At 40.7% G+C, this 24,994-nt stretch overlaps 1 protein-coding gene across 3 annotated transcripts in view; it reads left to right on the top strand.

Annotated features, from left to right (window-relative positions):
- Nucleotides 1-24,994, top strand: part of C19H9orf85 (chromosome 19 C9orf85 homolog) — a 60,243-nt gene that overhangs the window by 16,420 nt on the left and 18,829 nt on the right. For all 3 annotated transcript variants that reach the window (XR_003835560.1, XR_003835561.1, XM_021152259.2), the window contains exon 2: nucleotides 16,875-16,981. Coding sequence is in view for 1 of the 3 variants with exons in the window: in XM_021152259.2 (XP_021007918.1) it covers nucleotides 16,875-16,981 (107 nt within the window). In the remaining 2 variants the exon portion in view is untranslated. The remainder of the gene's footprint in view (nucleotides 1-16,874; nucleotides 16,982-24,994) is intronic.

Below are 24,994 nucleotides of genomic sequence, written 5' to 3'. Positions count from 1 at the left end.
AAAAGGCAAATGAGCCGATTGATAATATCAGTATTGGAGCTTAGCAGGCTCTCAGTTCAACTTTCAGTAGTGAAAAATTATAGAGTGTAGCTCTCCAATCACATGGCAGAGACTGAAATGGATTTTAAAATATGCAACTGTATAGTACCTATAAGAGACTAACTTGAAACTCAAAGTCATAAATTGATTCAGAGTTAAAGATGGACATAATAGGCCATGCAAATATTAACAAATATCAACAAATATGCAGACCCAAAAAAGAGCAGGATGGTTTTGCAAATGTCAAACAAAAATAGACTTTAAACTAAAAAAAAAATTACAAGAGACAAAAAGACATTCCATTAAAAATTGATATAATAATTAATTAAAAGCTTTCATGTACCTAATAACAGACCACCAAAACTGCATGAAGTTCAGAGTGGAAGAAGTAGCTGGGGGGTGGGAGGTGGTGGTGGTGGAGGGGAGGCAGTCTTTGCTGAAGACCTGGAATGATGGATCTGACTAGGAAACACAAGCAGGACTGGAGGATAGGGAGCAGTCAGCCTGTGAGCTTGAAAGGAGTACTACCCAATAGCAGCAAAAACATCTTCTCAGGTCTTACTACAGTGGATTTCAATGATAGAAATTGTACTACATACTCAGTGTAGTTTCACTAACTAGAATGGGTGAGTGGAGTCAGAAATGAATAATAGAAGAAAACTAAAAAAGAAAAATCACAAATTTGTAGAAATTAAACATTCTTATATGAAATATATTAATAAAATCACAAGGGAAATGAGAAAATATTTATATGAAAATCAGAGCAATGTAACAACTTAGATGTACTAAAGCTATGCTCTGTGGGAAACAAATGTTAAAAATCAGAAGCATCCCGTGTCAGCAGTGCAACTGGCAAGGAACTAGAAAAACAGAAACCACACCAAAGGTCACTAAAAGGAAGGGCATAGATTTATGCAGTGGTAAATAAAATGGAAAGTTAAACAAACAAACAAAAAAAGAAAGAAAAATCAGTGACACCAAAAGATTTTTCGGGTTATATTTATGTTTTTAGGAACACATACACACATATGTAAGCACAATGAAAACGGGGGCTATGAATTTGAAAAAGAACAAGGATGGTACATGAGAGGGTATGGAGAGGGGAAGTATTATAATTATAATCTCAAAAAATGGAAGAAATTATTAAAATATATGTAAACAAAAACGGGCAAACTTTTACCTAACTAACAACAAAGAATGTTTAAATGACAATAACCAAAACTGAAAATTGACAAATTAATGACAATTGTACCCAGCTACAAAGGATTATGAAATGATGCTTTCAACAAGTTGTATGACCTACTTGAAATGTGCAGTATCTTAAAAGCCTAGACTGAATCATGAAGAAATTGTAAGATTGAATTAGAAATAAGAAAAATCCCCAGTGGAGAAGCCCTCCAGGCTTTATGCTCTCAATGGGACACTCCAACAGGCGTTTAAAGGAAAATGCACACATCTCCCCTAGCCTACAACAGATGCATCCAGTGGTGGCGCACACCTTTAATCCCAGCACTTGGGAGGCAGAGGCAGGCAGATTTCTGAGTTCAAGGCTAGCCTGGTCTACAGAGTGAGTTCCAGGACAGCCAGGACTCTACAGAGAAACCCTGTCTCGGGAAGAGAGAGAGAGAGGAGAGAGGGGAGGGAGAGGGGGGAACGAGAGAGAGAGAGAGAGAGAGAGGAGAGAGAGAGAGCCACAGAGCAGTCTCCTTCCTGAGGAGTGTTACTGCCTGTGTGGTTTGGAGAAGAATGCCCCCACCCCGTGCCCCTCATAGGCTCATATGTTTGATTGTTCCCTGGTTGGTAGAACTGTTTAGGAAGGATTGAGAGGTGGCCTTGTTGAGAGAAGCGTGTCACTGGGAGTGAGCCGTGGGGTTTCAAAAGCCCATGCCAGGCCCAGTCTCAATCTCTGCTGCAGCTTTTATAGAACAAACGTGAGCTCTCAGTTCCTTCTTCAGCACCACACCTGCCTGCTTGCTGCCACACTCCTGCCATAGTGATTATGAGCTAATGCTCTGAGATTGTAAGCAGGCTTCCATTTAAGTGCTTTCTTTTTTATAAGCCGTCTGCTCGTGATATTTCATCACAGCAATAGAACAGTAACAAAGATACTGCTGCAGTCTGAAGTATCCTGCTCCAGGCTGTGTTAAACTCTACGCCTATAACCACTGGGGTTTTTTAATGAGGTCTATAAATTTTAGGTGGTGGCATTGTAGGTGAAAGAAATAGGTCACTAGGAGGTATGTCTTTGAAAGTTACACCATGTCTTTTCTTTACTTCCTGCTTCCTGTTCTCCATAAAGTAAATATCCTCTACCACATGATACTGCTTCATCATGGAAACAGAATCAGTGTAGCTGAGGACGGTGGACTAAGCTGAGCCCCTCCCACATTCAGTTGTTATTACCAGCACTTAATAATATGATAGATATTGTAAGCTTACACTTCCACACTGCTGTTCATCACCAAGGAAGTCAGGACTGGAACTCAAGCAGGTCAGGAAGCAGGAGCTGATGCAGAGGCCAAGGAGGGATGTTCTTTACTGGCGTGCTTCTCCTGGCTTGCTCAGCCTGCTCTCTTATAGAACCAAAACTACCAGCCCAGAGATGGCACGACCTACAAGGGGACCCCACCCCTCCACCCCATCCCCACCCCCCGCCTTGATTACTAATTGAGAAAATGCCTTACAGCTGGATCTCATGGAGGCATTTCCTCAACTGAAGCTCCTTTCTCTGTGATAACTCCAGCTGTGTCAAGTTGACACAAAACTAGCCAGTACAGCAGGATATAAAAAGGGTTAGACAAGGGCCAAAGTGAGTGATGGCTCAGTGGTTAGAGCTGCTCTTGGAGAAGACCCAAGTTCAGTTTAGTTGCAGTTCTAGGGGAACTGACACCCTCTTCTGGCCACTGTGGATAACCCCATCCCCACAGCAAACACCTATATAGACGCACATAAATAAAAACAAGTCTTAAAGGATTAAACATCAAAGTCCAGTGGGATTCATGTAAGAATAGTTCAGCACTTCTAAGATACCACATGAACAGAGTGAACAAAAGAGAAGTGTATGTGCTCATTGGAACTGAAGTTGTAAAAACGTTGGCATAATTCAATACTCATAATAAAAGCACTCAACAACTGAATTTAGAAAGGCTACCTCAAAATTTTAAAAGAAGCCACTTGTAAGATGCCACAGCGAGCATCATACTTAGCTTTGAAAGTAGAAGAAGGGGTTTATTGTTTTGTTTTTCCATTTCTTTTTTGTTTGCTTGTTTGCTCTGAGTTGTTGAGACAAAGTCTGGCTATGTGACTAAGGCTGGCCTTGAACTTTTCCTGTCTTAACCTTTCAAGTGTGGCATTACAGATGTGTACCAATATACTCAGCCTAAACCTGTCTTTTGAAAGTGTTCCTGCTTGTCTACTTTTGTCAACTAGTGCTGAAGTTGGAGCCAGGACAGTTATATAAGAAAAGGGACACAAAATACACACAAATTAAAAAGAGGGTAAATTTACTCTATTAATAGCTAGTATGACCTTATATGTCGAAAATTCCCAGAACTCCATCAGTTCAAATGAGTAAATGTACCCTGCCCAGTAGCAGGAAACAGGTCTATACACAACCGTGGTTACAGTTCTCACCACTCAAAATGGGTGCTCTGAAAAGGGAATTAAATAATTAGTTTATAATAGTTGGTAGAGAAAGAAAACTTAGAATTAACTAAAAATATAAAAGATTTACAGTGAAAACTGTAGGCCATTGCTGGATTTAAAAGGCATTAGATAAGTGAAAAAATATCTCATGTTCATGGATTAAAAGATTTAATATTACAATATCAGTGCTACTAAGGTTATGTACAAACTCAGTTCAGTCCAATTTGGAGTTCCAGGGACGTCTGTACAGACTTGGAAAAACTCTAAAACTGACACAAAATCTCAAGGGATTCTGAATAAACAAAGGAATCTTGAAAAAGAACTAAGAGGGAGATCTGACATTTCTTAATTTCAAAATTATGCCAAAGCTAATAAAAATAGTGTAGAACTAGCATGAAGATGGGTGTAGAGTCCAGAGCTATAAAATAGCCTCTAAAAAATTTGCAACAGAATTCTCAGATGACCCTAAAACTGTATTTATGATTATATAGCCAAAAGAATTAAAACCTGAGTTTAATTTTATACAGTTTATAGCAGTATGTCTTATGACAGCTAAAATCAGAAGCAGTCAGAAAAGCCTACAGAGGTATGACTGGATAAGCAAAATACGTTACATACACATACTGGAACAATATTAGCATGTTTTCTTCACTTAGAACAATTATTCTCTAATATGGTTCAACTCAACTGAAGTTTCCTCTCCCTTCCCTCCCCCAAATGATTAGCATTTTTAAGGATGGAAATCCTGAGGTATTCTGCATCTGTGACCCATGATGGTACTGCTAAGTGAAATAAGTTATAAAATGACCAAAGCTGTATATCTCCATTTCTATGAGGCACTTAAAGTACTAAAATTAGACAGAAAGAACTAGCTGATGGGTTTGAGGGGAAGAAAGATTCAAAGTCACTGATTTAAAACAGCTCGCGATGTAAAGCCTTCTGGAGATGCATGGCATTATCAAAAAAGGGATTTAGCCCAATGTATAGGACAAATATTTTGCAATGAAAAACAGACAACCCTTGGTAATTGGGCTTTCCTTTCTCCGGGTTCCTCCAGGTCCTTCATCTCCTGGGTTTTGTTGTTCAGTTGCTTTCCTTTGCTTTGCTTTAATGTGATGAGGACCAAATTCAGAGTTTCTGTGGCAGAAACGCTGGGGAACATGTTTTGCCTTTCTATGATGGTTTTATTGGATAACAATAAATTCATAGGCTATGGCAGCAATTGGGCAGATATTTCTGGGTTTGTTTTTTTTTTGTTTGTTTGTTTTTTGTTTTTTGTTTTTTTAGTATCCCTAGCCCAGGCCTTGAAGGAATAAAAAGTGACCTGGAATGTGTTTACTGGGACCAACGAGAAACCTTTTTTTTTTTTTGGGGGGGGGGGGGCTTCTCTGTGTAGCCCTGGCTGTCCTGGCACTCACTTTGTAGACCAGGCTGGCCTCGAACTCAGAAATCCACCTGCTGGGATTAAAGGCGTGCACCACCACGCCCGGCTGAGAAACCTTTTTAAAGATGACATTTGGGACAAAGAAAGAACAGATTTGATTGCTAAGGTAGTGTTTGCAGCGGCTGAGCCTTTGAATCTGAATTGGAGACATCAAGGGTTTCTGCAGGAGAGCGGCTATCTCCTGTGCTGTTGGCCACATCAGATTATCACAGGAGTTAGAGCAGGAGTCTCACTGCTAATGCTGGAGTCAGGCTTGCAGGAGGCTTGCATGCTTTGTCTGAGAACAAAGGGTGATAGTGCCGCACCTGTCCTGAGAAAGAGGAAGTTGATGACTAACCCAGGAAGTCTCAACCCTGAAAGGATCAGATGGGCTGGAGATGCCCTCTTACCTCTAAGATGAACCTTACTGTCCAGAAAGACAAACAATCCCCTGGCAGAACTGTGACCCTGTCATCATCTACAGTGAAATCTGGTGGAGAAAAAAGGCTTGTGTTCTGTGAAGCCAGAACTTTTTCTTGGATTATTTCCTTGCTGAAAATGACCTGAAGTCAGAAAGTTGCGACAGTAGCTTGGAAACAACGGGAAACATTCTCGTAAAACATGAAGTAACCCTGCTCGAGCCATTTTAAGGCAGATTTTCCTATTTTAAGAGGTATCATTTTGTGTTCTTGGAGTTTTATTTAGGGTCACATTGCATATTCTTTACTAAAAAAATATTTTCTGACTCGGGATGTAGCTTGGTGGTAGGGTGCTTACCTGACGTTCCCAAGGCCCTAGGTTTGCTTCCTGCCGCAGAAGAAGACCAGTATTTTCTACTTTGTTACATGCTCTCCTAAGTGGGATCACAGTGGGAAGGATCCAAACCTTTTTGCTGGAGGTCCTTATTCAAGTTCTTACTGGTCCTTTTAAAGTTTCTGTATTTTAAGAGTACAGTACTTGGGACTGGAAAGGTGGCTCTGTGTTTAAGACTTCTTATTGTTCTTCCCAGGATCTGGGATTGGTTGTAAGCACCGCTTATAGAGTGGCTCTCAGCTGCCTGTAACTCCAGCTCCAGATGATCTCTCAGACCACCCACATGCATGTGGCATGTTCTCTCTCTCTCTCTTTCACACACACACACACACACACACACCACATACCAATAAATAAAAAAAAGTACAATGCTTGTCATAGTTATGTGTTGCGTTATGCATCCCATCTTACTTTGTTTTCCTTACCAGTGTGTGAGTAGAGCCTGGTTGCTGAGAATGCCAAGGCCCTGCCTTAGATCCTGGGCACCAGGGGAAGAAAGGAAAAGTGAGGTGCATAAAGTAGCCGTGGGTTTTCTCTGACAGACCAGCACATTTCCCACCTGCAGGCCAGTGTGGTGCCATTTGACTGTCATGAAGTTCCTCAGTGAAAATCCTCCTAGTGTGCTTGGCTGCTGAGTTAGCCAGTGTAAGCACAGGCCCTCTGTTTAATTGCCACTGAGGCGAGATCTGCCAGCCTAGTGAGAGAATAGTCCATTGTTTGGAATGACCCAAACTCATTTTCTATTCAGTTTCCTGGTGAAAATGTGATTGTTTATTTTTGCAGATGATGTTGAGTAAACAAGGAGAGAGGGGAGGCGGGGAGGGGGGGTTGTGAGGGGGTGGGGGGTGTGTGTGTAGTGGGGGGGGGGTCAACATCCTTTCCTGGTTTCCAGGAAGGACTTGGTTACAGGTTCCTGGGCAAGAGGAGCATTCTGAGGCCTAGTGTGCATTTTGCTTCTCTCTTGTGATAAGTTTGGAGTGAGTGAAAGAAAGATGGGCTTTGGGGAAAAGGTCATTCTATCTCACAAATAGAGATGTTTATGTGTCAGATGTCTTTAACTAAAGTGATACCTAGTGAAACCAAATATTTACATATTTGGTGCATACATGCAAATTAGGTATTTTAGAATACTAGAGTGTATTTTACTCACTGGAGACAGGCCTTTTTTTAATATGTTTATATGTTTATAATATGTTTTTAATATGTTTATAATATGTTTTTTTAATATGTTAATATGTTTATAACCAATCTTTAAGTAGCAGTGCTGTAGAAGTAAGAGTTTCAAAATGACTATAGCTTTATTCTGGGCTGCATATATGTAGCAGAACCATGCCTCATGTAAACAAAGAAAAGATATACTAGTTTGAAATTTGTATGTGTATGCATGTTACATAGGTGTGAGTATGTGCATGTGCCTGTAAATGTTTTTTGTACTCATGGGTATGCACACGTGGAGGTTAGAGGTCAAAACCATGTAACTTATTCCTCTGTCATCCTTTTCATTATTATTATAATATTGAGACAATATTTCTCACTGCACTTGGAGATAAAGTGTCCAGACTAGTGGTTCTCAACCTTTGCGTTGCGACCCCTTTGGGAGTTACATATCAGATATCTGCATTATTATAATGGTAACAACAAATTACAGTTATGAAGTAGCAATGAAATAATTTTATGGTTGGGGGTCACCCTAACATGAGAACTATATTAAAGGGTCACAGCATTAGGATGGTTGAGAACCACTGGTCTAGACTGTCTAACAAGCAGGACCCTAAGATCCACCTGTCTGTGCTTGCAGTGATGGCGTTACAGGTGTTCACGGCCATGCCCACCTTTCTACAAGGAGCCAGGGATCCCTCTCAGGCCCTCCCGCTTGTGAAGCAAGGACTTTTTCTGTTTAAGTAGGTAAAACTAAGTTTTGCTATCCTGGAATTGATTGGTCTATACAAAAAAATTTGATCAATAATATTGTTTTTGTTTATAAAGTTATAGACTCTAGCTGTAAGAAAGTCATATAAGTTTATATACCATTATTAATATACAACAAAAATAATTGAAGGAGAAAAAGCAGCAGCAGAGAGAAGCATCTATATTGAAGGTGTATGAAATACTCCTGTGACATTTAGTATTTTTCTCCCTGCCCTATTCATTTTATCTACATAAAAAGTTGAATATGTTCTCTAAGTATACTTAACCTAGGATAAGCTATATACTGTGAGAAATTTCTTTAGTTAATAAAAATTATTGAGGGCAGTGAAGTATGATTAAACCATTTTGTATTTATAAACATTTAAAATTATAGATTTAAATATGTTCTTTGTAAGACTTTTTAATGTAGTATTTCAAGGGATATAAAATTTATTTCAAGGCCTTTAGGTGTTGTGCTGGGATTTGGTCTGGTGCTGCTATGAATTCAAATGCTGACTACTGGCCTCTGGGATCTAGCTGCCCCCAGGAAGAGATCCTCACTGTACCAATTTTGCTCCCTAATTTAAAACTATTGGTTAAATAAAATGGCTACAGTCAGTTACTGGGGAGAATAGAAGAGGCGGAGCTTCAGTTACCAGGCTGTGGGTTACGGGAACGGACCCTGAGGAAGAAGGCAAGGGAGGAGAAAGGAGGAGGAAGAAGGTAGAAGAGAAGGTCTCCATTAGACAAGATGGACCAGGAACACAAGCCTGAGTGAAATGCGCGCCCAGGACAGACTGCTAGAGCAGAAATAACCAGGTGAAATTCAAACAGCAAGTATTGAGGAGCAGAGGTGGGAACGAACAGTCTAGCAAACAGAAATATACATTAGGGATAGCCCCCCAATAACTATACAAGAACTGATCAAATAATCCACAGAATTCTGCCTTGGTTAGTGGGAGGCTGACTGGGTCATATTAATAATGAAGTTTACTAAACTCTAGTTACACTGTTATGTATGAATTCCCTAGTAACTTAGGCTAAATACTCATTTAACTATGGACATCCCTACAACATAACAAAATGTTCTATAGTGAAGCCAATGAATTATAACATTCCACAATGAACCGTGGTTTATTCTGGGTACACAACATTTGTGTATTATAAAATCCAGTACTGGGCTGCTGAGATGGCTCAGCAGGTAAAGGCATCTGCCCCTAAATGTGACAGCCTGAATCCTTGGGATTCACTTGGTCACTGAAGAGAAAATGACTCCTAAACCTTGCCTTCTGGTCTCCACGTGTGTGCCCTGGTGTGCACCCATCCTGTGCTTACTTCCACACAAAATAAATAAGTGAAGGTAGGAAAAGAAAATGTTTTAGAAGAATTGAATATAATTAAGATGCCAATTCTTTCCCAAATTGACTTGTATTTTCAGTGTGAAGCTAATCAAAAGCACAGTAGACTTGTGTTATTAAAATAATAATGAATAGATTCTGAATATAAATAGAAAAATTAAAAGAATTTGTAATAGTCGGACAATTTTGCCAAAGAGCAGAATTGGAGAACTCAGAGTACTGAGCCCAGCATGCGCTGCAAAGCTGCCTTAGTCACAATGAGGCCTTGGAGGAAGAACGGCCACACACATGATTGACAGGGTGTTCATTGAGTGTAGGGACAGGCCAGCATGTACTTAATTTTTTAATGCAAATACAGAGGCAATTCCGTGGTGCTGGAACATTTGGACATCCTGTACTGTGTACAGAATTAACTCACAAGGAGTTATAGACTAGAAGTTAAAATCACTGAGCTTCTGGCAGAAAACAAGTAGAAGGCTTTTTGTCATTTTCTAACAAATGGTCCTTAGATTTTAGATAGGAAAATGAATTCATAAGAGACAGACTTGATGGCTTATTCTTTATAAAATTGTTAAAAGGTCTGCTGTTAAGAAAATGGGAGTCACAGGCTGTGGAGAATATAGTCAAAATATGTATCTGACAAAGGCTGATATCAAGAAGAAGTGCAGAAAATGAACAGTCTAGTAAGAAAAATAGGCAAAAGACTGTAGACAGTTGCTTCCTCAAAGAGGATGCATTGCAGAAAAGATGCTCGGTGCTGTGGTGTTAGAGAAATACAGATTCAAGCCACAGTGAGAGCTCTGCACTCTTTCAGATGAAACGGATTTTACAGTTTTAAGTTCTGAAAGGCACTTGGAAAACCTGGGAAAATAGAGGTCCAAGGCCAACAAATTAAAACACGTCCAAATAAAACCTTCCACGAAGGTGTCTGTGAACTCCCATATAACACAAAGCTCCAGGTGTCCTTCGGGATGAGGAAGCTACAGTACTGCAGGACCCCAGCTTCAGCATGAAGGCCAGGGAAGCCCCTTTAGTGGTTGCAGCATTCCATTTGTGCTATATTCTAGAAAATCCTCAGGTTAGCAATTAATTAGTGCTCCTGGGAGGATGGAATGTAAATTACCATGTGAGGAAGCTGTCAGACAAACCTTGAAACGCTGGGAGCAGTATAGGCTGTCCATATTCACAGTGTTATATGTCTGTCCTAATTTTTAGTATGGTAACAGCACCTGGAATTAGAGCCTCCATTTCTTGGATCTGACGAGAAGAAGGAGATGAAATGCGTTGTTCATGTCCGGAGCTTACTTTAAGTGTAGACACACATGAAAAGGGAAAGGGTGAGCTTTGTAGTTGTCTTTAGCCATTGTGCACATGTATCTCCATACATATATGCATATGTATGTTTTAGACTGTCACAACTTGTAGTCTAACTGGCCTATACTCATGGCTGTTTTTGTGCCTCAGTGTCCCAAATGTCAGACTACTGGCATGAGCCACCACACCAAATAGTATTGTTTTAACTTTTGTGCAGATTTGACATTTTTCATGATAGAAGGACCCAGTTGATGATGATAATATTTCTTCAAGATGATCTTGAAGATGTACATCTTGTGATGTGCAGGGCCTTCTGACAGACCTATTACCATCAGGGATCTCTGCATGTAAGAATACCCTTGTAGAGCCTTTACTATTAGAGCCTACTAGAGACACATTCAAAAGTGTGTCTGAGCAGAATAACGCAGGTTTCCATTGAACACTGGGAGAGAGCACATTTCTCTGAAATTCTTCGTATGGTAGGATTCTTTGAAACTGATTACTTCACATGCTATAAGCTTTTGGGGAAAGATAACTGGGTTTCATGAAAAGGAATAGGCACACTGCTTCTGAGAACCTGGACTTGGCTTCTTACAATGAGTTCCAGGGCAGTAACTGTGGGAACGCTCAGCGCTCACCTGTGGCCATCTCCAGCAGGCCTAGTCCAGCTGGGCTCCTGTATGCTGACCTGTATCTCTGCAGCATCCCGATTCCTCCCACTGCTGCTTCTTGTTGGTTTTTTCGTTTGTTTGTTTGGCTGATGTTGTGAGAGGCTTCATGTTCTATGATAATCTGTCTGAAAGAAATTTAAAATAATATGGTGCAGGGGGTAAAGTTCAGTGGCTTTACATACACATACGAAAAATGTAGATAAAAGTTAATGATTTGAAGGTAATAGCATAATGACATAGTTCCACATTATAATTGTTATGTAAGTCCTTGTTTGGCCTCTAGTCAAATTTTGAGTAAGACTGTTTCTAAAAGTTAAGGCTGCGATGTGAGGTTTGGGAGTTGAAGGACAACACTGAGCTACCAGTGCTGAGGCTTTGCATGGCTCTAGGGACGTAGGCCTGACCAGGAAAGCAAGGGAAGAAAGAAAAGGCAGACAGAGATGGACACCCAGAAAGAAAGCTGGGATTGGGTGGACTCGGTTCTCTGCTGAAGAAGTTATAGTACCCTGGGAGTTTGTGTGTTTATTATATATTGTTGAACAGGGAGTCGGGGTTTGTGGTATACAGGGATTAAGGAAACAAGACTTAGATATTAACTCTGTAGTAGTTTCTGCAGGTAGAGCAGTCTTGGGGCCATACACATGCAGGGTTTAGAAAGGCTGACAGACACATTCTCGCCAAAGTGTCAGCATCCATACTTGGAGCAGAGGGCGGCTTTTTCATGCTTTACCCTCACCCTAGGGAGAAGGCCCTGCCAAGTGGGCCTGAGGCCATGCCTCTGTGAATAACACATTCACTGGGGATTTTGCTCCCTATATACTAGAACAAGAATATTTCTCTCTCTCCTTCTCTGTTTTAGGGCTGTATTGGTGTGAAGACACAACATGACCGTAGCAACTCTTATAAAGGAGAACATTTAATAGGGCTGGCTTGCTGTTTCAGTTTCAGAGGTTTATTAGGCCATTATCATCACCATGGGGAGAAGCATGGCAGCGTGCAGGTGTCATGGTGCTGGAGAAGGAGCTCAGAGTTCTGCATCTTGAGCCACAGGCAGAAGGGAAACACTAGACATAGCTGGAGTCTATGAGATCTCAAAGCCTGCCCCCACAGTGACCCACTTCCTCCAACAAGACCACACCTCCTGAGTGCCACTCCCTATGGGCCAAGCATTCCCAACAGATGGTTTGAATAGGTATGGACCACGTCTCTCTCTCTCTCTCTCTCTTTCTCTCTCTCTCTCTCTTCCTCTTCCTCTCCCTCTCCCTCCACCCCCTCTCTTTCTCCTTCCTCCTCCTCCTTTCCCTCTCTCTCCCTCTCTCTCCCCTTCTCCCTCTCTCTCTGCCTCTCTCTCTTTTTCTTTCTCCCTCTCTCTCCTCTCTTTTTCTCTCTCTCCCTCCCCCCCCTCTCTTTGTGTGTGTATGAGGAGAGAGAGCTTTAAATATAAATAATGTAAAAAGTTCCTGTTTTCAGAGTAGCAGTAATACAGTTATCTCACAGTAAAATTCCTTATGTAGCAAGATTGCAGGGTGAAGAGCCAGGCCCATCTGGTGATCCCTGTTGGCAGCGGCTGGAATAGACCTTTTCCTTTAAGATTTTTCTTTTTAATTAAGAAAAATGAAATATAGCATAGTTGTTTTGGATTCAACATTGCTGAAAGAATTGCCTCATACCAAATAATCCTAAAGAAAAATTACTAGTTATTTTAAATTCCTTTACTTTCCCAAATTGTGTCTTCTTTCTTGGTAAGTGATACTTTGTAGCTCATGAAATGCTTAGATGCATGTTGATGCTTGTTAGAGTTAGTTTTCTCTTGCTACCTTCCAGAGACTCTGAACTCTCACTCAGTTCCTATTTGTGATTGTGGTATTCCATTATGGAATATTTGTTGTATGACAATAGAATCGTCATAGCTGGGATAATAACACTAATTTATGCTGGTATGGATTGATAAGCAAAGGCATTCTTAAGCCATTCTTTCTATGTTCCATTAGGAATCTCTCTCTCTCTCTTTTTTTTAAAGATTTATTTATTTATTATATGTAAGTACACTGTAGCTGTCTTCAGACACTCCAGAAGAGGGAGTCAGATCTTGTTACGGATGGTTGTGAGCCACCATGTGGTTGCTGGGATTTGAACTTCCGACCTTTGGAGGAGCAGTCCGGTGCTCTTACCCACTGAGCCATCTCACCAGCCCAGGAATATCTCTTGATGTGTTAAATTTATTCTGACCTTTAAGAAGTATTCACTTCATGTTTTTGTATCTGACTCACTAACTCATCCCTAAGCATGTAGAATTTTAGTCTTTTAACAGTCTGGAAGTTGTATGTGCTGGGGTATACCTCTGATCCCTATACTTAGTGTTGGCAATTCCTCTAGGCTCCACCCAACAGCTGCTTAGCAACAGCATAGCCGCCTGCCAGGTGCAGCCAACCTGGCATGTAAGGACGGCTTCGATTCTCTTCCGCCCCACCCCCTACATGTTCCAAGCCTGCCTCTTCCTCTCTCCTCTCTCTTTCTGTCCTTCTCTGTCCCCCTTTTTCTGCCTCTACCCCTTTTCCAGGGCCCCTTCCCTTCCTGCCAGTAAGTCTGTCTGTATACTAACTAGGTCTCTAGCATGGCTTGATTGTTCAGGGGGACACACCTTGGTGGGCCTGTTAAGGTGCTCCCTCCCACCACGTGATACCGCATTTCATAAAACACAGCACTTGCTGGGCAGTGGTGGTGCACGCCTTTAATCCCAACACTTGGGGGGCAAGGCAGGCGAATGAATTTCTGAGTTCGAGGCCAGCCTGATCTACAGAGTGAGTTCCAGGACAGCCAGGGCTATACAGAGAAACCCTGTCTCGAAAAACCAAACCAAACAAACAAAAAAAAACCCCACACTTAGACATTGAGGCAGGGGGATTGCTATGAATTTTAGGTTAACCTGAGCTACACACTTAAGTACCAAACCAGCCAAAACTACTTCTGTCGAAAAAAAAACAAAAAAACAAAAACAAAAAAAAAAAACCAAAACAAACAGGAGATCAGGAAAGGAACGTGTTGAATTGACTGATCTTCTTTATAAACCATATTTTCACAGTAATCTATGATATACCTTGAAGGGTATTCTAAAATGATTTGCCAAAGGAGGATCAGATGTAAACAAGAGTGTGTAAGGCAAGATCACCAGCTCCTTGGAGGCTGTCTGGGCTCAGCTGTGGAATTGCCCCTTTCTGGGTGGATGCGTGTTTCAGTGAACATACTCTTTGTTGTCATCCTCGTTCATTCTTTAGTACATAAAAATCAAGTTAATTCTGTAGAAGTTCCATTTGTGTGAGCCCTGTACAAGATTACCATTTGTACTGCCTCACAAGTCACTCACAGAGCAAGTTACTACAAAGACCTGCTTTGATCTACAGTTAGTCCTCCCTAAGCTAATCCGTTTCTAAACTATGCAAGCTTTTATAAATCAAGATGAACTGGTCAGCATTTGGATAGAGAAACAAACAAGAAACCAACTAATGCTTCCCGGTTGGCAACCAATGCAAGTTCATGCGCTACAATGGCAGGTAATGAAATTTCCTGCATTATAAAAATTCTTACTAGTTAGAAATTTGTTTCACATTGTAACTGGTTCAAAGCCATTAACTTATTCTTATAATTGTTAAGTGACAAATACAAGTTGTAAGATATTTCAGACAGCAGAGGATAGAAGACAGTTGATGAATTATGAATGTGAAGTCTGTTTCTTAGCTGTCCCTGTGATCCCTGCTAGGCTTAGTGCATGGCATCTAAGTGCCAAGGTGCAGAGGAAGAGGCGTTTGGTGTGTAGGCATGGCGGGCCTTTCTCTAGAGTATACCATAGTGACAGTGAACACACAGGCCTGCTGGGACTGACCATCCCTACGCCAGAAAGACAGCAGTAGACCCGTACACAATTCATAAATGACAGGATATCCTCGGTACCAGAGGCACAGCTGAGGCACAGTTCTGTGAAGCCTATTTTGTAGACCTTGAAATATATTCTCTTAGAATAAATGTTTTGAGAAAATATCTCATCTCGTCAGCTTTTATGGCTAGCAGAGGCCTTTTCAATTGTTTCCTTCAGCTGATCTAGTCCACAGACTGAGCTTGTAACTCACTATCAAGTGGCCATCCAAAGACTGCATCTTGTGTGATGTGCTCTCCCCCTCCCCAGGTGTTTTCAAAAGGAAACAAAAGGAGAAAAAAAATGCCCTTTATTTGGCAAATATTTCTAACAGTGGGCAAAGACCAGCCTTCTTTTTTTATCAAAAGAAATGATAAGATTCTCAGAGCAAGCCATAAGATCTATTACAGAGGACCTAGGGTACATTTAAACTCATGCCTGTTTATACAAATATGTTTCTCCCTGTGGGACAGCTAGTGAAGCCCCTATTCACTGGCTGTCCATGTTTATGTCCATGCTGTATTCTCAGGAGACCAAGGGAGCTGCAGGGGTTTTGTTAGTCTGAGACTGGACTTCCAGGGAACCTTTGTAAAAGACTTTGCTTACATAGAAACACAAAACGAAAGGAAATGCCCTCAGCTTCCTGCTTACATCTTGCTAGCACAACTGGACTTCCAGTTACCGCTATCCCAAAGAAACTGGTAATTACAATTTTTCACTTTAATTCAGAGGCATTGGTAGAATTTGAATTGTTGAATAATAATAATCTTGATTTCTTTTCTTTTATTACATTTTTTATTTAGGTCTAGTTTACAAACAATAAAATCCATGTGTCTTAATTATCCAGTATTAGTCTTGATCTACTCCATCAGGGCCAGTGAGGAAGGCTTTCTTCTTCTTTTTTTTTTATTAGATATTTTCTTCATTTACATTTCAAATGCTATCTTGAAGGTCCCCTATACCCTCCCCCACGCCCTGCTCCCCTACCCACCTCCTCCCATTTCTTGGCCCTGGTGTTCCCCTGTACTGGGGCATATAAAGTTTGCAAGACCTAGGGGCCTCTCTTCCCAATGATGGCCGACTAGGCCATCTTTTGATACATATGCAGCTAGAGTCAAGAGCTCCTGGGTACTGGTTAGTTCAGAATGTTGTTACACCTATAGGGTTGCAGATCCCTTTAGCTCCTTGGGTACTTTCTCTAGCTCCTCCATTGGGGGCCCTGTGATCCATCCAATAGCTGACTGTGAGCATCCACTTCTGTGTTTGCTAGGCACCGGCATAGTCTCACAAGAGACAGCCATATCTGGGTCCTTTCAGCAAAATCTTGCTGGCATATGCATTAGTGTCTGTGTTTGGTGGCTGATTATGGGATGAATCCCCGGTTGGGGCAGTCTGAGGAAGGCTTTCTCAGTGTCATCTTCAAAACTCTTTAACATGTTAGCAGGTTAGAAATTATTGCCTTTATAAAGAATCAAATTGAGTAGTGTCATAAAACACATACTTTCCTGGAATCTTAGATAGATGAAAGCTAAGTCATTGCATTTAATTTTTAAATTATTTTTATTTGTTTTGTATGCATGTATGTGGATCTATTCTCCATAGTTTGCATTGGGAGATCTACCATGTAGGTCCAGAGGATTAAATTCAGGGCCTCAGGCTCAGTGGTGAGCACCTATATCTGTTGAGTCACGTTGCTTATCATTTTTATGACATTCCCATGAACTTTTTTATGGGGTTTGCCATATTGACTTATGGATGAAATTATTAATTTATTTATTTTTATTTGCTTTTAGAAAATTAATGCAAAACTTCATGATGGAGTATGTCAACGCTGCAAAGAAGTTCTTGAATGGCGTGTAAAATACAGCAAATACAAGCCACTGTCAAAGCCTAAGAAATGGTGAGTTACAGTTCTTAAATCCCTTCTAGTGATATAAACGTCATAGTGTCTCAAAACTGTGTTTAGATAAACATGAAAGAAAATACAGAAGTCCTTTCTCTAGTGTAGAATTTCATTTTACATGCTGAATCTTGGTTTATGAAAGCAGACCGATGAAAAGGTAGATTTATCATTCTTTGTCTGACTTTCTACCATTTTTATAGAAGCTTTTTTCTGATAGGTAAGTTGAAGACAACTGGAAAGAGCCTAGTTACTGTAAAATCCTATTTTCCACTGAATAAGTAGCAGTATTTACTGTAGCTTGTGTTTATGATTTTTTTTTTTTTGAGCTTGTGTGGCCTAGACCATCCTCCAGCTAATGACCATCCCACCTCAGCCTCCAAACTGCTGGCATTATTACCATGTGCACGATGCACAGATATTATACCAATTCTTAAAAGGGGTCTGACCTCTTAATTCAAACCATGAAAGTTACTAAAATGCCATGGGTAGATTATCATACATGAACACTGGTTCATAATTTACAGTTTCGGTCATTTGAAGACTTGAGTCAAAATGAGAAGATACCCAGCTTAGTTTGTTACCCGTCTGCCTCTAACTCTTCTGTAATTCTGAGACACTTTGGCATCAGCCTCATCTATGTCCTTTATTTCAGCTGAGTAAGGACAATTGGAAAATAATAGCTGTATCAAAGAACCTGGCAGTATTTATTATAAATATTAATGCATTTCTTTATATTATGTTTTAGTTTGGTATTTTGTAGAGTAGCTATTTAACAGTTTGTCACTGTTGCTTTATATATGAGTTATAGTCCTTTAGCTATTTAGTAGTTACATCTCTCTTGATGCGCCTTCTTCCCCTTCTGCCCTCCCTACGTGCTGCCCTCTTCTTGCCCCTCCTCCTCCCTCCAGGTAGTCCCTACTGCTTTCACAGAGCCGTATCCCTTTTCCCTCACTTTCCTTCTTTCCCTCATCCCTTAAGATCTTGTCCTCCTCTTTCATGGTCCCATTTCTAATTGTATGCCATACATACACAGAAATCTACATGCGAGGGGAGATAGGCAGTATTGCTGTTTATAGTAATTACAGTTCCATTCATTTTCCTTCAATTATCATTTCATTTTTCTGTGTGACTAAATAAGCTTTCATCATATATATGTACCATGTTTTCTCTGCTGGTTCATTCAGCGAAGGATGTGGAGTGTACTTTCTAGCTATTAAGATTAGAGCGGCAGTGGCTGTGGATGTGTGAGTGTCTGTGGTATGACCTCGTCCTTCAGGAATATACCCAGGTTTGGTATAGTGGCTCACTTGTTAGGTTGGTTTGTTTGGATTTTGAGGGACTTCCAACATGATTTCCACAGTGGCTGTACAAGTTTATAAGTTATTCTGCCAGCCAGCCCTCTTTGTTTTCCCGAGAGCTTCTGTTTCCACCTTCCTTGCACTGGGATTACAGGCACACACTGCCGTAAGCAGCCGTTTATATGCATGCTAGGGATCTAACCTCAGATCCTCTTCCTTGTGTGACAGGAACTTTCCAGACAGAGCCATCTCTGACCATTGATTTATCTTGGTTACTTTCCTTCCTAGGTCCTGAGTTGAATTGATCTGTTATTTGTATCCATTTTGCAGTTGTTTTTCTCTTTCTTTGATACAGGGTCTCATTATGTAGCTCTAGTTGTCCTGAACTCACTATGTAGACCAGGCTGGCTTTGACCTCATAGAGATTCACTTGTTTTTGTGCCCTGAGTGCTGAAATTAAAGCCACCACGCCTGGTTTGATGTTCATTTCTTTTGTTTGTTTGTTTTGGGTTTTGTTGTTGTTTTGTTTTGTTTTTTCAAGACAGGGTTTCTCTGTATAGTGCTGGCTGTCCTGGAACTCACTCTGTAGACCAGGCTGGCCTCAAACTCAGAAATCTGCCTCCCAACTGCTGGGATTAAAGGCGTGCGCCACCACGCCCGGCCTCAATGTTCATTTCTAACAGTAAACTTTCGATCTCATACTCACTCTGCTGTCTCTGAAGGGTCATGCTGTGTTGGTTTCTTACGTTTCTCACATTTCTTTATTGTGATTTGATCATCTGCTAGGTTGTCCATTTTGGTTGTATTTGAGGATCGTTTGTTTGTTTGTTTGTTTTAGAGTTTTATTGTAGAGGCAGGCGGATTTCTGAGTTTGAGGTCAGCCTGGTCTACAGCGTGAGTTCCAGGACAGCCAGGGCCTCACAGAGAAACCCTGTCTCAAAAAACAAAACAACAACAACAACAAAAATAGAGTTTTATTGCAGAAAAGCAGAGAGAGAAGAGTAAAGAGGCAGAGGGTCGCCATGGTCACATGGATAGCAAGGATCTTCTTCTTGCGCAGTTTCACCTCTAGATCTTAGCCTACTAGGTTGTGGAGTCTTGTGCGTGCTGGTATCAAGCCTGTGTGGACAGATGCTCAGTGTCCTCCAAAGTTGATTTCACTTTAGTAGTGTACCTTCTTTGTGTAACAGGAGCCTCTGTGACACTTTGGGACCTGCAGTCTGAGAGCTAGTCCTTCACCCTTCTGAGACTTCACTGATCGTGCCCAAGGGGACTTATGTTTTATCTGGGGAAATATATATAACATATAAGTATATGTACACAAATGTGTACACACACATACACACACACACACGACATCTTACAAGAGCCTCAGGAGTAGGGAATTAAGTACAGCCCTGATGTCTGTACAAGAAAGTTTTCTTGCTTTTAAGCCTTTTTAAAATACTAGTCCCTCTGCAGGTGTGTGTCAGTCGTCTACCGGAGCTTCTGGCTCTTGAGCTCTAGACAACAGATTGGTTATTCCAGAGGTTGAGTCTGAAAAGGATTGTCAATTTCTAGAAGTATTCCAGTTGCTAAAATCTGGTCCAGGACTCAGGAGAGCAGGGATGCTTTTTTCTGTGTGCCCTTCAGCCTGGGTCAGGCTTCCTTGCTGTCCTCAGTGACCCCACAGAACTAGTTCTGACCACAGAACCATGCCAGGTCAAATGCAGCCTCTCTGCCCTGCGGCAGTTCTTTGTTCCCAGCCTCCCTGAGTTGCTCAATTTTAAACAAGAGTTGCTCTGAGGATAACACTTGGTCACTGCTGTCCAACTGATGTAGAGTGACAAACATGGGGTTCCTGTGCACCCATTTGCTGGAGCCTAGCTTTGAGGCTTCCTGAGGGGCAAGGTCACACAGTTTCTAGGGCACCATCTTAGTTGGACACAGCTTTCTTATTGGGAGGAAACCCTAAGACTTGACCATCTTCTACTGTAGAGATTATAGCATTTGGTGTTGATTCCCAGTGGGAACTATTGTTACACTTGCTGTGAATCTAAAACTCGAGGTTTAGAGCATTGTGTTTCTTTAAGACTATTAAATACCAGTGGGCATGATAGCACATGCCTTTAACTTCAGCACTTACTATGGAGACTGAGGCAGGTGGATCTCTGTGACTTTGAGGCCAACTTGGTCTTCACAGAGAATTCCCAGATAGCCAGAGCTACACAGAGATCCCATCTCAAAAAAGAAGGAAGAAAAAAACCAATATTTAATGTGGCTTTTTTTTTTGCATACTTAGGTGTTTCTTGATATTGTTTAAAAGGCCTCAGAGAAGGTCACTGGTAAATTGAGCTGCTTGGGTTTTTTTCACTCTGTGACTTTCTTAGAGTTGTGGTTTTCCTGCTGCTATTGCTGAGTCTCCTTTTACATAGAGTCATTCGTGTCTTGATTATTTGTTCAGTGCCTTTCCTGCTTTCTAGCATCTTTCCTTAAAAAAAAAAAAAAATCCTGTCAGCTAATGGTGAAATGGCACAATGGTAAAGTGTGTGCTTACTGTGCTGACACCCTGGATTCTCTCCCCATAAAACCAGAAAACCCTCACTGATAAATGTTCACTGATAAACAAGACTGTAGAATCCTATGCTAAGTCACCTAACTTGGTAGCAGAAAGGTATGCTGTTACAAGGGTGTTTAGAGCATACAAGTTTAGATTTCTATGAATGAATAACTATTTTCTAGGTAGTAATTAAAACTAGCTGTGCAATAAACCATATATTGTTAGTTAATAAGCTGAACACAAGATGTGTGGTTTAGAGCATTTCCTAACAAAGCGTATGAAGTGTGTAAGGTTTCAGCACTGTTGCTGCCCATGTTCCTTCCCCTGGCAGCTTGTTTCCCAGAGCAGTTTGAATGTCGCTTTTTAGCAGACGTTTACATGGTAACAAATGCAGTCACTTAACTATATTTCTTCTATGTCCATTACTTGAATTCTAATCCTGGTAGTCTGCTGTGTTTTTTGTGTTTGCTTCTCTTTGATACAAACTTGCAACTGTGAAAGATCACTAGCAGATTTTACTAGTGCCCAGGAAGAAAGGGGTGCCCCTCATGGGTCTCATGTGATCAACTGTTACATCAAGGGAGATGAGGGCTAAATAGGACTCAAGGCCATCATACCAAAACCTCAGAATGAAGGGAATGGGGTACTATATAAATACAGTATTGTATAAGTTGTACAAATATAAAATACAGATAAATCATTAAGGGAAATCACCAAGAATAAGAATGTTCAAGTTCTTATTATTCAAAGCAAAGCTGACAAGACCCTGGGAAATAATCAGAGCCTTAGTCTTCAAAGCAGAGCTCCAACACAGAGCGGAAGACATGCCGTTCTCATCTCCGCTTCTGAACCTTAGCTGGGATTCTGGATCTAAAGCAGAACTGGCAAACGTAACTATACACATTTTATATAGCATGGGAGCCTTCATAAGGAAAAGGAGACCTGAAGAAATAGCTAAGTTCAAGCTAGGCCTACACTTGTTAACCCTGCACTTAGGAGGCTAAGGCAGGAGGATCACAAGTTCAAGGCCAACCTAAGGTATAGAGGGAGTTAGAGTTCTAGGCAGGTTTATGATGCATAGTTCAGTCTGCTCTCTGCAGACTAACTAAGAAGTTAAGGGGGAAGGGGAAAGATAAAAAGAGAGGATTGAACTGTAGTGTTTCACAGCCTGTGTGCTGAGCTGTAGGCAGGACACCATGGAGAATGGAATAGGCCAAAGCATGCAGTTAGGTGTAAATCTGAGGCAGGATAGTGATGGGACGGCTCACAACAACACAGGGACCCTGCACCTTAGCATAGCTTGTGTATTCTGTCCCTCCTATCTTTGTCTGTCTTTCGGGTCAGCAGGATCTCTCTTACACGAGGGCCTCCACACACCTTCTGTAGCTCAGATTCTGGAAGCGTAAGGTAGTCACTAATCCAAGGCACCTTTTTGGTTAGAATGCTTTAAATTTTTACAAACTAAAAATGTTACTTGTAGTTACTGTCAAGTCTAGCACACCTCATTATTCTGAGCATGTAGCACAGTAGGTATTTGGGGATTTCAAAGTCCAGTCTGTGACTGTAGTTTTGTACGAATATACTTCACCTGTATTTGCTTTGTTTTACTGTGGTTTTTTTTTAAGGTTTATTTATTATTATATATAAGTATACTGTAGCTGTCTTCAGATGCGCCAGAGGAGGACATCAGATCTCATTATGGATGGTTGTGAGCCACCATGTGGTTGCTGGGATTTGAACTCTTTACTGTGTATTAAAATACATTGTAAAGAATTTTAATCTGTTGATGACGCTGGTGGTAAAGGTTAATTTGGAACATTAAACATTTCATTCAAGGTAATCACCCATAGAAATTATCCTTTGTTTAGATTTATATTTCAATTATACAGATATACCTCAACTTAAAACAGGTCACACCGTGAGCAAAGGCAGCTTTCGGCTTTGTAAATGCACACTTGTGCGTATTGAGTGAAGCGTATCTCAGTGCTTATCTGTCAGGTTCTGAAGCATTTCATACATGCCCAGATGCTTGGCAGGATTTTAAAGAGAAATGGTGAATTTGGTGTAAAGTTGCCATTTTATGGAAATGCCTCTAACTGTACATTTTCATTCCATCTGCAGATTTTTCTACCTTTATAAAATATTGGAGTTATTTTTTTAAGGAAAAATAGAAAAGTAGTTTGTGAATAGCTCAAACTAAGCTTGCAGATCACATGTGAAAAAACAGAAAAGTGGGGCTGGTGTGATGGCTCTGCTCTTTCGAAGGTCCTGAGTTCAAATCCCAGCATCCACATAGTGGCTCATAACTACCTGAATTGAGATCTGATGCCCTCTTCTGGTGTGTCTGAAGACAGCTACAATGTACTTATTTATAATAATAAAATCTTTGGGCCAGAGCGAGCAGGGACTGAGTGAGCAGGGCTGACCGGAGCAAGCAGAGGTCCTAAATTCAATTCCCAACAACCAGATGAAGGCTCACAACTATCATATACATAAAATAGATAAATAAATAAATAAAAAGCCGAAAAGTTATTTGTGTCTGTTTCTATTGCTTCCTCTTATAGCCTTTGTTACCTGTACAGGTGACAGTAAGGGCCAAGCAGGAGAGGTGCCACCTTGTATAAAGTTGGAGCCAGCAGCACTCTTATATTTACCTGTTCTCTTTTTAGTCAGTTACTTCAAAAAAAAAAAAAAAGAAGAAGAAAGAAAGGAAGAAAGAAAAAAGCTGTACACTTTAACATAAAATATATTGTGATGAGCCATTTAAAAAACAAACAAACAAAAAAAAACAGGTTACAGCCTAATTGACCCATCATAACTAAAAATGACTCCGTTTGAAAATGTGCTGAGTCATGTCATATTTTAGCTTTCTGTACCTTAAAATGGTCTGCACCCTAGCCTAAGTGGGACAAAATCACCTACCGCAAACTCGATCAGTCAAGCATTGTATCTTAAGTAATTAATTGAATACTGTGTTGAAAGGGAAAACAGAATCCTTACATAAAAGCATGAATAGAATAGTATTTCTTGCCTGAGACACTGGACATATTAGGCAAGTATTTCTCTTTGTACTAGCCTGTCCCATGCACTGTCAGATGTGTCATAATATCCCTGGCCTCTTCCTATTTATTATCTGCCAGTAATCTCCCTTCTTCCCCAAGTCATAGCAATGTCAACAGTTTCCAGCCTTTTCCTTATGCCCCTTGGGAGACAGAGTCACCATGATACTCCTCCTTAATAAGTTAAGTGCCCACTCCACCCAGGCCCCAGTCTGTGGCTGTTACCATTCTGTGTCAGCTGCTTCTCTAGCACTAGGACAAAGTCAAGCTTAGGCTAATTCATTATTACCGATGAGCGTGTTTAACGGATGGAAATAGGAAGAGAAGTAGCTTAGAGAGTCTAATATAAATGTGGGTATTTGCCTTACTCTAGGTGTCTAAGCTGATGGCAGAAAGATTGTATGGTGGGTGGCAGAGAGCCCAGGCGCTGTGACAGGCCCATGAGCATGCACACAGGTGTCTACAGGTAATTAATTACCTCTAGACTTTTTTGGATTTTTAAAGACTGTTGCTTGGTTACCTGAAACAAAGGCATTTGAGAACCTAAAAGTAAAACTTACTTGTCTTTCCATAAATACATGTACTTAAAAAGAAACACCCAGGGTGGTTCTAAGCAGAATATGTTAAGCCAATATGTTCAGACCTCTTCAGTAAACAAGAGTGTGACATTTGTAAGATTCAGTGAAGCACCAAGCTTTTGTTGAGTGGAAGTGAAGGACCTTTGGAGTGATTAATTCTGTACTGGGAGCGAGCGAATGGAAAAAGAGGGCTGGAGGATTAGTTAAATTAGCATTCGAATATAAATTTCCTGTGCTTTACTTTGTCTTGAGATAGACGCATAATCCCTCTGACCTAAGACATTAAAAAAAAAAATTTTCATTTCTGGCCTTCTTGCCCTGCTTGAGAAAAGGGCAAAATCTTTTAAACCTTAATGTAAGTTTAAAAGGTGTCTAAATTACTTGATACTCTTTAGACCAATTATTTTATAAGATATTTTCACCTTACTTCTTCATACTTAATTCCATTAAATAAATTTTACTGTTCCGTTTAAAGTTGTTGTTGCTCCTCGTCTCACCTGTTCTCAGACATCTCTGTTGGCCCAGAGATAAATAAA

The sequence above is a fragment of the Mus caroli genome, chromosome 19, assembly GCF_900094665.2.
Source record: "Mus caroli chromosome 19, CAROLI_EIJ_v1.1, whole genome shotgun sequence".
In the NCBI taxonomy this organism is placed as follows: Eukaryota; Metazoa; Chordata; class Mammalia; order Rodentia; family Muridae; genus Mus; species Mus caroli.
The sequence above is the reverse complement of the archived record's forward strand: the minus strand, read 5'-3'. Positions and strand labels throughout refer to the sequence as shown.